The following is a 15,667-nucleotide window of genomic DNA, read 5'->3' as shown; positions in this document are numbered from 1 at the left end:
TCTCTCTCTCTCTCTCTCTCTCTCTCTCTCTCTCTCTCTCTCTCTCTCTCTCTCTCTCTCTCTCTCTCTCTCTCTCTCTCTCTCTGAAATATATATAATAGTTGAGTGATGTACTGAAGAGTCCATGTTGTCAGGTGTGGGGCGGAGGGTTCCGGTGGTCGTGTTGGGACGTGGGCGGCGGGGAGCGTCTCCGGCCTCTGTGGTCCTCCTACACCCGCGCCACCGACGGCATCGTCTTCGTCGTCGACTCCGCCTCCCTGGGCGACATGATGGAGGAAGCCAGGGTCGAGTTGGCCAGAGTCCTCAAGGTGAGAGAAGACCTCCAACACTTGTTAAACAAAAGTCTACCTTTTGCACGGTTTACAGAATACACATCTTTGGTCTCGTAGTTTACCGCAAGTGTTATTATACCTCGACTTGATGACCAACGCCGTCTTGGCAGCAGGACTGGTTCTCTAGTCCTCTTAGCCTCGACCCCTGGAACCGGTTCTTGAGGACGCATAATCCCGGAAAAACAGGCTTGGGTGTGTCATCCCGCAGGCTTAGGCCAGCGGGTGGAACACAGTCTTGAGACGACTGGCACCTCGTCACCTCCAGGACCGGCTGGGGGGGGGGGGGGGGGGGAATACACTTGTCGCAGGTTGCCGTTGCATAGGTGTTGAGAGGTGGGGCTGAGCGCGGGTGTGTTGTTGGTGCTCATCTGTAGTTAGGGGGGGGGATGTGGGGTGACAACTTGGGTGAAGTTGGTGTTTATAGCTATGTTGTAGAATTATAGTGTTTGTTAGGTGTAGTGTCATGGCTAGGACGCCTTAGGGTGTAGTGGAGCATAGCTTTGGCATAGTTACGGTGGAATGGTATACTTAGGCGGTAGTTAGGGGTGTAGTGTCATAGCTGGGTAATAGTTAGCGTGTAGTGTCAACTAGGACGTAGTTAGGGATGTCATAGCTGGGATGTAGTTATGGTGTAGTGTCATAGCTAGGGTGTAGTCTAGCTAGCTAGGGTGATAGGCTAACTAGCTAGGGTAATAGGCTAACTAGCTAGGGTGATAGGCTAACTAGCTAGGGTGATAAGCTAGCTAGGGTGATAGGCTAACTATATCTCACTGATATAGTTAGCTATACTAATAATATGCTAATAAAACTACTAATAGTTGTATAATGTTGAGTAACTCCGCAGGTGTCCATATTAAGCAAGATGTCAGCCATTCCTTGTTCAAGTGAAATTATTTAACGTGTCATTTCCCCCCCACCCCACCAACACACGTGACCTCCCACCAACACACGTGACCTCCCACCAACACACGTGACCTCCCACCAACACACGTGACCTCCCACCAACACACGTGACCTCCCACCAACACACGTGACCTCCCACCAACACACGTGACCTCCCACCAACACACGTGACCTCCCACCAACACACGTGACCTCCCACCAACACACGTGACCTCCCACCAACACACGTGACCTCCCACCAACACACGTGACCTCCCAGTAACATCAGGGAGGTGGACCAACAGGAGTAGCAAACCCAGAGAACAAGGTCAAGATGGAGTCCTGCCCAGACAAACACGCTTACAAGACAAACATCTTTGGAGCTGGAGTGTGGGTTCCAGGCTCCGTCTGTAGAGAAGAGCTAGACTAAGGCGCGTCTGGGAGTCTCTCAGATGTAGGTTCGAACCCTCATCACGGCCCTTGTGGATGTGTTCACGAGAAGAGCTAGGCTTAACCCGGTTAACATTTGGGGTTTACGCCTTATTCTCTGTGATGATATGGAAAATTGGTTTACTGAGAATTATATAAAATATATATAAATGCCTGTAAATTTTCCCTTGTAAATTGGTGTAAATATGATCAAATATTAAGAGACTGAAATGGGCTCGAACTTGTGTACCCGGTGGAGGAGGCCTGATGAGATAAGACATGTTGGGGGTGAGTGTAGTAATGTTGTTGTTGTTGTTTAAGGTCTGCTACTTGGAACAAAACGTTGCAAGCAGCACGGACTATGGTGAGGCCGTAGTTGTAGTAATGTGTCCGTGTCTCTCCCCCATACAGAAGTCGCGCGCCTCCTCCGTCCAGCTGAGCGTCCCAACACCGCCTCTCCTCGTCCTGGCAAACTTCCAGGTTAGTCCTCCAGCCTCGCCACGCTCCCTCACACAGCTGGCCACGGAGAGGGAGAGGGAGAGGGAGGGGGAGGGGGAGGGGGAGGGAGAGGAGAGGAGAGGGAGGGGGAGGGAATTATGAGGGGAAAACACCAAGCCATTACGACTATATAGCACTGGGAAGGGGTCAGGATAAGGATTTGGGATGGGGCGGAGGGAAGGATTGGTGCCCAACCACTTGGACGGTCGGGGATTGAACGCCGACCTGCATGAAGCGAGACCATCGCTTTACCGTCCAGTCCAAGTGGTTGGGTAGAAAGAGAGAAAAGGTGCGTACTCACCTAGTTGTGCTTGCGGGGATTGAGCTTTGGCTCTTTGGTCCTCTCAACCATCAATCAATTGGTGTAAAGATTCCTGAGGTTCTCGAGCTCTTGTCATATCTACATTTGAAACTGTGTATGGAGTCTGTCTCCACCACATCACTGCCTAATAAATTCCATTTACTAACTACTCTGTCAGAAAAAAGTTCTTTCTAATGTCTCTGTGGTTCATTTGGGTATTCGACTTCCACCTGTGTCCCCTTGTCCGTGTACCACCCGTGTTAAATAATCCATCCTTGTCTACTCTGTCAATTCCCCTGAGAATTTTGTACGTGGTGATCATATCTCCCCGAGCTCTTCTGTCTTCCAGCGACGTGAGGTGCATGCAGTTCCCTCAGCCTTTCCTCGTAACTCATGCCTCTTAGTTCTGGGACTAGCCTAGTGGCATACCTCTGAACTTTTTCCAGCTTCGTCTGGAAAAAGATGAGTACTTACTCAGATGTACTCACTTAGATATGCTAGCGGGGTTGAGGTAGGCTCCTGGCCCCGCCTTCCGAACGTTTTTAGATTAATACAATGAGTCTTTTCTCACGTTTTCATCATATTTGATTTGAAACTTTTGCATCAAGTATTAAGTTTAACGACTTCTGCGCCCAACCTGTTCCACTTACTGACAGCTCTAACACTGAACAAGTTCTTTCTGACGTCTGTCACTCATTTGCATGATAAATGACTTAACTAGCGCGTCAGGAGTGGGAATACCGAACCTCAGAATGATAATACCTCGTTATAAGCTTCCTTGTATCACCCTCCTGGAGGGACCAGCACGACCGAGAGCCGCTTGGCCGAGCGGACAGCACGCTGGACTTGTGATCCTGGGTTCGATCCCAGGCGCCGGCGAGAAACAATGAGCAGAGTTTCTTTCACCCTATGCCCCTGTTACCTAGCAGTAAAATAGGTACCTGGGTGTTAGTCAGCTGTCACGGGCTGCTTCCTGGGGGTGGAGGCCTGGTCGAGGACCGGGCCGCGGGGACACTAAAAAGCCCCGAAATCATCTCAAGATAACCTCAAGATAACCACACTACCAACACCTCTCACAAGTCTGACTTCTCAAGAGAGAGAGAGAGAGAGAGAGAGAGAGAGAGAGAGAGAGAGAGAGAGAGAGAGGAATGATACACAAGGAGACATGCAAAGTTCCTCCCCCCCCCTTCTCTCTCATGTCTTACATACGTCTGATAAAGTTATTGAAATTTAGGATGAGTGACATGTCCTTTTCAGCTGCTGTAGGAGTGGGCATAGGACTCCGCCTGCCCCCATGTCTTGGCCACCACCCTTGTCCTTGGGGAAGGGCGCATTGCTACAGGAGGGAGGGAGGGATGATCTGAAGGGTAACGGGTCCTGTGGATAGCTGGGGGGGGGGAGTCACTCTGGGAGTGCTCAAGGTGGGGGCAGATAGGTGAGTGGATTGTCAGTGGGTGTATGGGAGTAGGGAGTGGGTGATGGTGGAGTAGGTGGGTGATTATAGAGTGGGTGGTGGTGGTGGGCAGACGGGCGGGGCGTGTGTGTGGCGGTGGGCGGATGTGGCAGAGACGGGGTTGATATATAGGATAATGTGAGTGCCTTCAGTACACACACGCCATGACAGGACGTAGGGCATGTTGGGGGCACCTCCTGCCGCCCCACTCTCCCGCCCCTCTACGTGCTGTAGAGGGCGGGTGTGGGCGGCGCTGTAGAGGGCGGGTGTGAGGCGGTGCTGTAGAGGGCGGGTGTGGGCGGCGCTGTAGAGGACGGGTGTGGGCGGTGCTGTAGAGGGCGGGTGTGGGCGGCGCTGTAGAGGGCGGGTGTGAGGCGGTGCTGTAGAGGGCGGGGTGTGAGGCGGTGCTGTACAGGGCGGGTGTGGGCGGTGCTGTAGAGGGCGGGTGTGGGCGGCGCTGTGGAGGGCGGGGTGTGGGCGGCGCTGTAGAGGGCGGGGTGTGGGCGGTGCTGTAGAGGGCGGGTGTGGGCGGCGCTGTAGAGGGCGGGTGTGGGCGGTGCTGTAGAGGGCGGGTGTGGGCGGCGCTGTAGAGGGCGGGGTGTGGGCGGCGCTGTAGAGGGCGGGGTGTGGGCGGTGCTGTAGAGGGCGGGGTGTGGGCGGCGCTGTAGAGGGCGGGTGTGGGCGGCGCTGTAGAGGGCGGGGTGTGGGCGGTGCTGTAGAGGGCGGGTGTGGGCGGCGCTGTAGAGGGCGGGGTGTGGGCGGCGCTGTAGAGGGCGGGTGTGGGCGGCGCTGTAGAGGGCGGGTGTGGGCGGCGCTGTAGAGGGCGGGTGTGGGCGGTGCTGTAGAGGGCGGGTGTGGGCGGTGCACTTGATCTGTCAGCACCATTATACAAGTGTGGGGAAGGTTCATGGGTGACTCAGGAATATGCAGGAGAGTAGGTGGTGGTGGTGGTGGCACAACCACCACCACCACCACCACCACAATTAGGCTGTTACAACAGTCACTTGTCCTCCACCAACACCACTATAACAACCACCTACCTGCTTGATGGGGTTCTGGGAGTTCTTCTACTCCCTAAGCCCGGGGCGAAGCTTGACTTGTGAGAGTTTGGTCCACCAGGCTGTTGCTTGGAGCGGCCCGCAGGCCCACATACCCACCACAGCCCGGTTGGTCCGGCACTCCTTGGAGGAAACAATCTAGTTTCCTCTTGAAGATGTCCACGGTTGTTCCGGCAATATTTCTTATGCTTGCTGGGAGGACGTTGAACAACCGCGGACCTCTGATGTTTATACAGTGTTCTCTGATTGTTCCTATGGCACCTCTGCTCTTCACTGGTTCTCTTCTGCCTTTTCTTCCATATCGTTCACTCAAGTACGTTGTTATTTTACTGAATAGATTTGGTACTTGGCCCTCCAGTATCTTCCATGTGTATATTATTTGATGTCTCTCGCGTCTTCTTTCTAGAGAGTACATTTGGAGGGCTTTGAGACGATCCCTATAATTTAGGTGCTTTATCTCGTCTATGCGTGCCATATATGTTCTCTGTATTTCCTCCCTCCCTCTATTTCCTCCCTCTCTGTATTTCCTCCCTCCTGCTCTGAAGGGGGGAAGTGAGTACTGAGCAGTACTCAAGACGGTACAACACAAGTTACTTGAAGAGTACAACCATTGTGATGGGATCCTGGATTTGAAAGTTCTCGTAATCCATCCGATCATTTTTCTGGATGACGCAATATTTTCTTGGTTATGCTCCTTAAACGTTAGGTCGTCGGACATCATTATTCCCAAATCCTGGACATGTTGTTTTTCTACTATGGGTACATTTGATTGTGTTTTGTACTCTGTATTATGTTTAAGGCCCTCATTTTTACCATACCTGAGTACCTGGAATTTATCACTGTTAAACATCATGTTATTTTCTGATGCCCAGTCGAAAACTTTATTAATATCAACTTGAAGTTTTTCAATGTCATCATCCGAGGTAATTTTCATACTGATTTTTGTGTCATCTGCAAAGGATGATACGAAGCTGTGACTTGTATTTTTGTCTATATCTGATATGAGAATAAGGAAAAGCAGTGGTGCAAGGACTGTACCCTGAGGTACAGAGCTTTTAACTGCGCTCGGACTCGATTTTATCTGGTTGACTGTTACTCTTTGTGTTCTGTTCGACAGAAAACTTGAGTATCCAGCGTCCAACTTTACCGGTTATTCCCATTGACCTCATTTTGTGTGCTATCACTCCATGGTCACATTTATCGAAAGCCTTTGCGAAGTCCGTGTATATCACATCAGCATTTTGTTTTTCTTCTAATGCCTCAGTGACTTTGTCGTAGTGCTCAAGTAGCTGTGAGAGGCACGATCTTCCCGCTCGAAATCCATGTTGGCCTGGGTTGTGAAGGTCATTGGTCTCCATGAAACTGGTGACCTGACTCCTAATCACTCTCTCAAATACTTTTATGATGTGTGACGTTAGTGCAAGTGGTCTATAATTCTTTGCCAATGCTTTGCTCCCTCCCTTGTGTAGAGGGGCAATGTCTGCTGCTTTAAGCGCATCTGGTATCTCCCCCGTGTCCAAGCTCTTCCTCCACACTATACTGAGTGCCTGTGCTACCGGCACTTTGCATTTCTTTATAAATATTGAATTCCACAAATCTGGACCCGGGGTCGAGTGCATGGGCATGTTTTCAATTTCTCTTTCAAAAGTCTAGTACGCTCGTGTTGATATCAGTTATATTTACAGGGGTTTGGATATCACGCATAAAGAAATTGTCTGAATTACCGCTATTGTCTAATAATACCACTATTACCGATCACTATACTTCAACAACCATCCACTAACATCACTAATCACTACCTTAACCACCACCAAGAAAGCCATAAAGGTCTGGCCCTAGCTTCGGTGCGGGGCAGACGTGTTGAATCGGCGCTCCAGCAGTTTGGTGTTGTTTGCCCGTTTCGGCCGGTTGGGGGCGGGTGTGTGTCTGCTCGCCTGTGCTGACGTGGCGTTACGATGGGGGTCCCTCTACCCCCAGTCGTCCGGGCTCAGTCTGTGGGACTAGAGTTCTCTGTGCGGGCTGGTTGCCCGGAGATTGCCCTGGCTTGTGAACTGCTCTCTGTCCCTGTGTTTGCGATTTATGGGGTCGAGTTGGTAACGGCCCGTAGGGCCATTGTGAAGTTTGCAGAGGAGGCGGCGTATCGCGATTTTCTCCGGCGATACGAGGGGCGGACACTGCCCCTGCCGGATGGTGCGGGCACTGTCACCCTCTCGGATAGAAGTGGTGCACTTACTTACATCAGTGTGCATGGGGCTCCCTTGGAGTTTCCAGAGGCTCTGCTACGGCGGTATTTCGGGCGGTTTGGCGCAGTTGTTAGTGTGAGAGTGAACGTGGTGTCTTCTAGTCCTCTTAAGGGTGTGAGGTCTAACATTCGCACCCTGGGCATGAGACTCCGGGCGGATATTCCGTCCTCTGTGCGCCTTATGGGGTTCAACGTTCGGGTGTTTTACGCCCGTCAGCCGCGGACGTGTTATCGTTGTGGTCTTTTGGGCCATCAGGCTGCTGACTGTTCTGCGCCTCCTGTTGCACCAGTGAACCTCTTCAGTGAGGAGGATTTTCCGCCCCTTCCTGTGGGGGATGATTCGGTGGGTATGGACGTCTCTTCGGCTGAGGAGGTGCCCTCTGTAGCAGCTGTTGCTCCGCCTGTTGCGCCCCCTGTTGTTGCCGCTTCTCTTCCAGAGGTTGGGTCCTCGCCTAGTGCTCCGGCTGATGTCCCTGTGCCTCTTCCGCTTGCCGTTTGCTCGGTCCCCTCGTCTTCCAGTTCTTCCTCTGCTGTGTCTGTCCCGGTCCCTGCACCCTCGCCGTCTGTCCCGGCTGTGCTGGGAGATGAGGTGGATCCGGAATTCCCTCCTGTGCCTGGCCTGGTGCCCCGTGTGGTTGAGGAGGCTGCCGTGCTGCGGCGTGCGTCGGTTCGCTCGGTTGGTGCTGCGCGGGTCGCTGAGTCTGCCTCCGGGTCTGATGATGTGCGGCCCGAGCCTAAGCGTTCCCGGCGTTCTTCTGTGTGGGCTGATGTTGGCGAATTCGACGAGTGTCGTCCTTCCGTTGACGGTGGCGTGGCTCCGGATGTGGTGCACACTACGGTGGTGGCGGAGGTACACTTGCCTGAGGATGCCGGTGCCGGCGTTTCGGCCTCCACTTCTGGTCCGGTGTCCGAGGGTCCTGCTTCAGGTGCGTTGCCTGCGTCGGATGGCTCCGGTTCTTCGTGGGCGGTGGTTCCCCCTGCTGTAGTTGGTGGTGAGCGGGGTGGCCTGGTGGTGATGTTGAGAAAGGATGCTCGCTCTGGATGTTCTGTGGCCCCTTCCTCGTTACCCGTTTCCTCGGCAGCGGTCTTGCCGCCTCTTCCGTTTCCTGCAGTTCCTTCCGTGTCTCCTGCGGTATCCGTGGAAGTGCTATCGTCTCAGCGTCCGCCACCTGCTCCGATGGCGAAGGCGTGGCAGGCTCGGCGTCCCTCGTCCGCTTCTCTGGTGTCGTCTGCTTCCTCGAAGGGCGTGGTTGGCGCTCCCCAGCCTCGTTATGCGACTTGCGTCAGTGACCTTAGGCATTGGCCGATGCCGCCAGATATCGATGTTCCTGAGTTTATGATACCCGCTCGAGCGCGGGGGATCAAAAACCCTACCGACCTTGAAGATCTCGTCTGGGAAGCTTAGAAGTCGAAATATCCTTGTGAGCTGTTCCCGGAGAAGTACGTTTCTTCCGATGTTCCTCGCAAGTGATTTCTATGTATTTTGTGTTGCCTGGTTGTGGGGTGTGTATGTGAGTGGGTGGGGTGGGTATTGTTTCCCGGTTCCTGCGTGCTCCGGTTTGTTTTGTGGGTTTTTTTGTATGGCTGGTGGGGGGGTGTGCGGTTCCTATGCGTTTGTGTGTTCGGTTATGGATGTCGTGCGCGCTTGTTTGTCATATTGTGTGCCCTTCAGGCTGTTGGCGTGTGCTCTTTCTGTTTTGCCTTCCGTTTGTTATGGCGGATCTGTTTTCTTTATTGTTATTGTCCTTATTCTTGTATGTTTCTCGCCTCTCTGTATGTATTTGAGGTGTTAGCAGGCTTGTTTTGTGTGCATTTTGTCCTGGGGTTTTCCCTTATGTTTGTCTTACACTGTGTTACTAATTGTGTATTGTTTGTATATGCATTTTTGTTTTGTGGTCGGCCCTTCTGGCTGGTCTTCTATTGATTTGTTCCTTTGTCCTTGTACATATGTGTGCTTTGTACTTTTGTTCTGTTATATTTGTTCTGTTTTTCTTGTACATTATACGCATGCTTGCATGTAAAAATAAAAAAAAAAAAAAAAAAAAAAGTTATATTTACAGGGGTTTGGATATCACGCATAAAGAAATTGTCTGAATTACCGCTATTGTCTAATAATACCACTATTACCGATCACTATACTTCAACAACCATCCACTAACATCATTAATCACTACCTTAACCACCACCAAGAAAGCCATTAACATGCACAAGCACATTTGTTTCCACTTTGAAGATCAAAGAACGACGAGGCAAACACAACTAAACTGACTGTAGCAAGAACACAACAACAACAACAACAACAACAAGAGCGCGCGCCTTAACTGCCAACTGGCAGTATAACTGTTGACCTCTCGTGGCTCTCCTCGCTAATTGGCTGACCTTTGCCTGGTGGGGGCGCTTATTACCCTCCCCGAGGTCAACACCCACGTCTCCCAAGACGCTCCTCTCTATCATCAATGTGTTGTGCCAAACAGGTTCGTGTTCCTTGACGTGACGTCAGCAGCCAGGTTCCTGTACACTTTTCAATGGCATTCTCAGCTTCGATAAGTTGCTGGGGTGGGCGTGAGGGAGCGCCCTCCAGGGGCGTGCTGCAGGAGACGTCCTTTGAGGGGTGTTGGTGGAGGGAGGGGGAGTGAGAGATGGGGAGGGGGGGGGGTGAGGGGTGTGACTGGCAGTTAAAGTACGGGGAGGGGAAGATGGGAGGGGGGGGGGAGTTAAGCATGTGTGTGTGTGTGGGAGATCGTCGGTTGGTAGTTGACGAATTGGAGGCAGTCGGTTACCCTACACGTGGGAGAGAGAGAGAGAGAGAGAGAGAGAGAGAGAGAGAGAGAGAGAGAGAGAGAGAGAGAGAGAGAGAGAGAGAGAGAGAGAGAGAGACAGACAGAGGGACAGAGAGAGAGAGGAGAGAAAGAAACAGAGTATGTACTCACCAAGTAGTGCATGCCGGGGCTGAGCTCTGGCTCTTTGGTCCCGCCTCTCAACTGTCAATCAACTGGTGTACAGATTCCTGAGCCTATTGGGCTCTTATCATATCTACACTTGAAACTGTGTATGGAATCAGCCTCCACCACATCACTGCCTAATGCATTCCATTTACTAACTACTCTGACACTGAAAAAGTTCTTTCTAACGTCCCTGTGGCTCATGTGGGTACCCAGTCTCCACCTGTGTCCCCTTGTTCGTGTACCGCCCGTGTTAAACAGCTTATCTTTATCTACCCTGTCAATTCCTCTAACAATTTTAGAGGTATATATGTGTGTGTGTGTGTGTGTGTTTGTGGCAAGCACAAAGCCTCGGGACAACAAGTATAGAGGCGCCAGGCAGCCAGGGGCGGGCAGCAAGGTTGGCGTGGGAGAGGTGTGGGCACCACTGTGGGAGGGGAACAGTTAATGTCAGACGGGTCCGGTGTCCCTCCCACCCTCGCCCAGTCATCCTTCGCCCTTTTCCTTAAACATTTTCCCGCTCCTTAGCCTCTAAGGCCGTCTGTGGTGTAACATTTGTCAAGTGGGGTGGTTGGTACACCTGTGGGGTAGTTGGTACACCTGTGGGGTGGTTGGTACACCTGTGGGGGTGGTTGGTACACCTGTGGGGTGGTTGATACACCTGTGGGGTAGTTGGTACACCTGTGGGGTGGTTGGTACACCTGTGGGATGGTTGGTACACCTGTGAGGTGGTTGGTACACCTGTGTAGTACACCTATCTCTGAATTTTCAATGTATACTCACTTGTGCTTGATGGGCGAATCCTAGCTCCTAAGCCCCGCCTTCATAGAATTCATCATCTTACCTTTGAAACTGTGTATAAATGTCGCTTCGACAACTATTGTTATCTGTATCATTCATATTCATCTTTTATTCTTAAGAATACATTAATTAACTAACCTCTCTGCGGCCCGTTTACGCTTCGAATTGACATCGATGCTCCATCGTTTTGTTATTAACCATTTGGAATATTGTTTCTTCGTCCATTTATTCGATTTCACTGAGAATTTTGTACGTTGTTATCATGTCCCCCTCTTATTCCTGTCATTTAGTGTTCTTAATATTCACTGTAGCTCATTCCTCTCAATTCCTGGACCAGCTTTGTTGTATATCTTTATATTTTATCCAGTTTTTGTAGTTCATATTTCTTCAAGTGGGGATTCCATACATACTCGAGATATACTACATTCCAGCTTCATACTCGAGAGTTAGTCTCACGTTTGTTGTATACAATATTTTGAAGTTTTCATTATGTTAAGGTTTAGAAGACAATTAGTCTCTTTAAGTACCACGCATAGAAAACTTGTAAGTGATATTGGTATGTAAGTTAGTGGCTCTTGTCCTTCGACTTGTACACAAGGTATCAAATTACTTGTTTTATGAATCCTTTGATAGTCAAGGGGAAGAGAGAGAGAGAGAGAGAGAGAGAGAGAGAGAGAGAGAGAGAGAGAGAGAGAGAGAGAGAGAGAGAGAGAGAGAGAGAGAGAGAGAGAGAGAGAGGAGAGAGAGAGAGAGAATATAGCTATATTGAGCAATCTCAGCATGCTTCGACCACTAGGAATGTAAATAGTGAGCTCATATTGTAGACTAAACACAGCAAGATGGCCGCCTTTGCCCTCCCTGCAGTGTTTACCAGTCAACTCCAATATTACCTCGCGCCCTCCTCCTCCTCCTCCTCCTTGCCCTCTATCTTGCTCCATAATGTATACAGCCGCCTCACCTGCTTCCTCCTCCGTCTCTCCCACAGGACCAGATCCACGCCCGCTCCGCCCAGGCTGTGGCCACGAGCCTGGGTCTAGGGGAGGCGATGGGCGTGGTGTGGGCGGTGGCTCCCGTCTGCGCCCTCACCGGAGAGGGACTGGACGACGCCATGGCCACCCTCAGGACTCTCATCGACAAGGTCCGGCAGGACTATCGGAAGAGGGACCGGTGGCGCTGAACACGACCGACCTGCAGTACTTTCCCGGTCTAAGGGAAATGGTTTTTCACCAGGTTGCTGCTAGATGGGTTGAGGGGGAGGGTTGAGGGGGAGACACGGGGTGTCGTGCAGGGTGTAGCTGCCCTCATCTGTCACAGTAACACCCGCACGGTACCACACCTCGGCTGCCACAAAACTTGTGTGATAACTCATTATCTGCCAGGATTATACGAGGTGTAATTATGCTGTTGACAGCTGACCGAGTGTTGTTACAAGCTGTAAATACCGGCGGTACAAGAGATCGCGTAATTTACAGGAAGTTCGTGATGCTTGTATCGTCTGCATGATATATGTATAAGCTGTACCATACATTTGTACCAGCTGTACCAAGGCTTTTCGATACGAGTATTTACAGAGTGTGAGAATTATACCATGTACTTGATTTATTATATTATGTAAGCTAAGAAGTGCTCGGGAGTCCTCTGGGGTGATGCCAGGGAGTGAGGCAGTACACGGACCCCTCAACGTGCTCTCAGGTCACACGGTCTCATGCCTCCCTTTCTCTGTGCACCAAAAACAAAAAAAAGTTCATTTTCGCTGCGCTTTCTTCTTTTTTGTTATGGACATTTTGTTTTTTTTGTATAATCAAAAAGCTGCGGAAGACACTTTGGAGGAGGTGATGTATGACCACAAGAGGCTGGTGTAAGGGGGTACAGCAGGAGGCCCCCCCCCCCCCCCCGGCCAGGTCTTAACCCCCATGTCAAGCTTGACACAGGGACCCCGTCAGACCGAACCACCCACACGCCCCTATCACCCACTTCAAGCTACGTCCATTTTATGATTGTAAAGCCTCAATTTATCTATTTGCTGTAGATCCTGGACACTCTTCACTATTGTGTAAATGCTCACATATATTCAGAGAATGTCATAAATATGCTTACAGAACTGCGCTCTTCAAATTTTTCGCGCCAAGCCTGCACTTGGCGCCCTTTTTTGAGTTTTAGCTTTGTATGATAATTTTTGAACGATGTTTACGCGAGTCTTGAAAAAATGGCGCTCAGAACCTGCTTCAAGACGTTACCATGAATATCTCGCGTTCTCTAATTTGCTCACAACAATACAGGTCACAAAAACCCACAGACATTTGAGGGTTAATGTTGAGGAGTGTCAGGGACGGTTGGGAGTTCCTCCTTCCACAACTCTCCAGGAGCTTGTGGTGACGTCATATGTAAACAAAGTAGTAGCCAGGCGGGGATTCTCCAAGGTGTAGTTTTAATGTGTGGCCGAGGGTGGTCCCAAGGTGTGGCCGAGGGTGGTCCCAAGGTGTGGCCGAGGGTGGTCCCAAGGTGTGGCCGAGGGTGGTCGTAAGCTGTGACCGAGGCGGTCTCGAGGCTCGGCCAGACTGTTCTTGTGGTAAAATGCATTCTGTAGAGGATTCTCTTCCTGAAAACCTGAGGTAAAACATCTCATGCTGTCCTTAGAAATCCTGTACAAATATTATGTCATGGGGCCGTAGAGTGGTGAGTTAATCAAAAGTATCTGAAGGGTGTGGAAATATATATTCTTGTACAGTATTGACTTAGGAATTACAGAATTATATATATGCAGTGTAGCAGGTTCAAAACCTAAAATATATCTGCCATTGTTGCATTTCAGATGTAAGCTCATCACATTGAACTGTACACACACACATCACGTACAAAATTAAATTAGTGCATGACGTAGATTTTTTGCAAGTTAGAAGTAGAGTTTTGTGTAGAAAGGACCCCAGCTAGCACGTAACTACAACGTTTTTTAAGCTTTAAAAGATTGTTCCAACGATTAAACAAAGTCAAAAATAGAGTGTGGGTCTCCGTCTGGACTGGAGACACGGGAGTGGTGGTCCCAAACCTTAGAATCTCAAGGATCTTCTGTTCCTCTGTTAAATTATTGCCAAATCTGTTAGTTTTAGAAGTATTAAGAGTTCTTATTGATTATTTATTTTTCATGTATAAATATACTTGTCGTTCCTCACTTTATATATTTAATATGTAATTGTTAACATATTCAGGCCTTTGTATAGGTCTCTATTTTTTTCTGACTGTATGAGTTGTATGGAATTCAAAATAAACAGTATTATGGTCTTGTGTTTTTGTTTGGTACATGATTCGTGTAATCGTGTTGTTTTGTCACGAAATTGGTGCATTAGAAGAGTAGGAATAAGGATTATAATTACCTACGCACATAGATGGAATTCACAGCCAAAAAGCTTATAACCTACACGAATGACAACTGTGTTGTACTATGGAGACGGGGGAGAGTTTGCTGACGGACCAGCTGCCGCTCACCTACACTAGGTGGCAAACTAGCCATTCATAGCTTGTCTAACTGAATTGGAGTGTACCTGAAATGGGTTCTGGGAGTTCTTCTACTCCCCAAGCCTGGCCATGGGGGCCGGCCAGGTTCGACTTGTTATAACTTGATTCAACAGACTGTTGCATGCTTAGAATGGGCAGCAGGCCTGCATATCCACTAGAACCCGGTTGGTCCGGCACTCCTAGCAGGAACGTGTCTAAATTTCTCTTGAGCACGTCCAATTTCGTACTGGGATATTAGCCGTGGACCTCAGGGGCCAGATTCACGAAGCAATTACACAAGCACTTACGAACCTGTACATCTTTTCCCAATCTTTGGCGGCTTTGTTTACAGTTATTAAAAAGTTAATGAGCTCCAAAGCACCAGGAGGCTGTTTATAACAATAACAACAGTTGATTGAGAAGTTTTCATGCTTGTAAACTGTTTAATAAATGTAACCAAAGCTGTCAAAGATTGAGGAAAGATGTACACGTTCGTAAGTACTTGCGTAACGGCTTCGTGAATCTGGCCCCTGGTTAGTCGTGGAAGGTCCATTGGTCGTGGGTCGAGTGTAAACACCTCAACAACAGGAGTTACCAGATAGTTCTCGCCATTATGCGCGTGCGCACTCAGGCCACCACTAATGAACTACCTGAAACTCTGAACCAACACTCCTAATAAATAATGCAGCTCGTCCTCATAAACAATTCAGCTTATCCTCATTAAAAACAGGACCAAGTTCTCGTTAATCCAGCCGCCAAACCTCCTGTTTATGAACGAATGAACGTTTACACACGACTCACAACTAATGATGTTCGAAAATTTCTCGAACAGTGCTTTGTTGACGTCCTGTGTTCGGATCTAATCTCCGCATATGCTTCACCCACGCACTGCAAAATACAAATAATTGCCAAGAGAACCTAAACAACTAATATAACCAAATGTTGGTTTAATTCTAATATATAATAATGTTAATTTTTATATGAGAAATTACCGGTTTTGAATAAGCAGTTAAACTTAATAAGTGCGTCTTCGGGGTCGGCCGCTGGATGGACGAACTTCGCCTGACGATGAGTTGGTTTAATGAAAGGCGTTAATGTGTGTGTGCCCCGGCAGGTGGCGCCTGGACCTCACACCTGCTGGGTCTCGCGCACATCAAGGTACGTGTGTTAATAATAATTGTGTTTAGAAGGGTAAAGAAGGGCATGACTTAGCTGGTACAGAGTACGTATATTAAAG

General features: G+C 49.7%; 1 protein-coding gene across 5 annotated transcripts in view; it reads left to right on the top strand.

The window, feature by feature from the left end:
- Positions 1-14,216, top strand: part of LOC123763956 (ADP-ribosylation factor-like protein 4C) — an 81,122-nt gene extending 66,906 nt beyond the window's left edge. For 2 of the 5 annotated variants that reach the window (XM_069329963.1, XM_045751305.2), the window contains exons 3-5: positions 135-308; positions 2,055-2,123; positions 11,924-14,216. In XM_069329963.1, coding sequence (XP_069186064.1) covers positions 135-308; positions 2,055-2,123; positions 11,924-12,115 — 435 coding nt within the window. In that variant the 3' untranslated portion in view covers positions 12,116-14,216. Of the gene's footprint in view, positions 1-134; positions 309-2,054; positions 2,124-4,666; positions 9,670-11,923 lie in introns of those variants that run through there. The other 3 variants (XR_011229437.1, XM_045751306.2, XR_011229436.1) reach the window with 3 other exon arrangements.
- Positions 14,217-15,667: the final 1,451 nt, after the last annotated feature.

Source organism: Procambarus clarkii, chromosome 23 (genome assembly GCF_040958095.1).
Source record: "Procambarus clarkii isolate CNS0578487 chromosome 23, FALCON_Pclarkii_2.0, whole genome shotgun sequence".
Lineage (NCBI taxonomy): Eukaryota > Metazoa > Arthropoda > Malacostraca > Decapoda > Cambaridae > Procambarus > Procambarus clarkii.
This window is presented reverse-complemented; position numbering and strand designations above follow the sequence as displayed.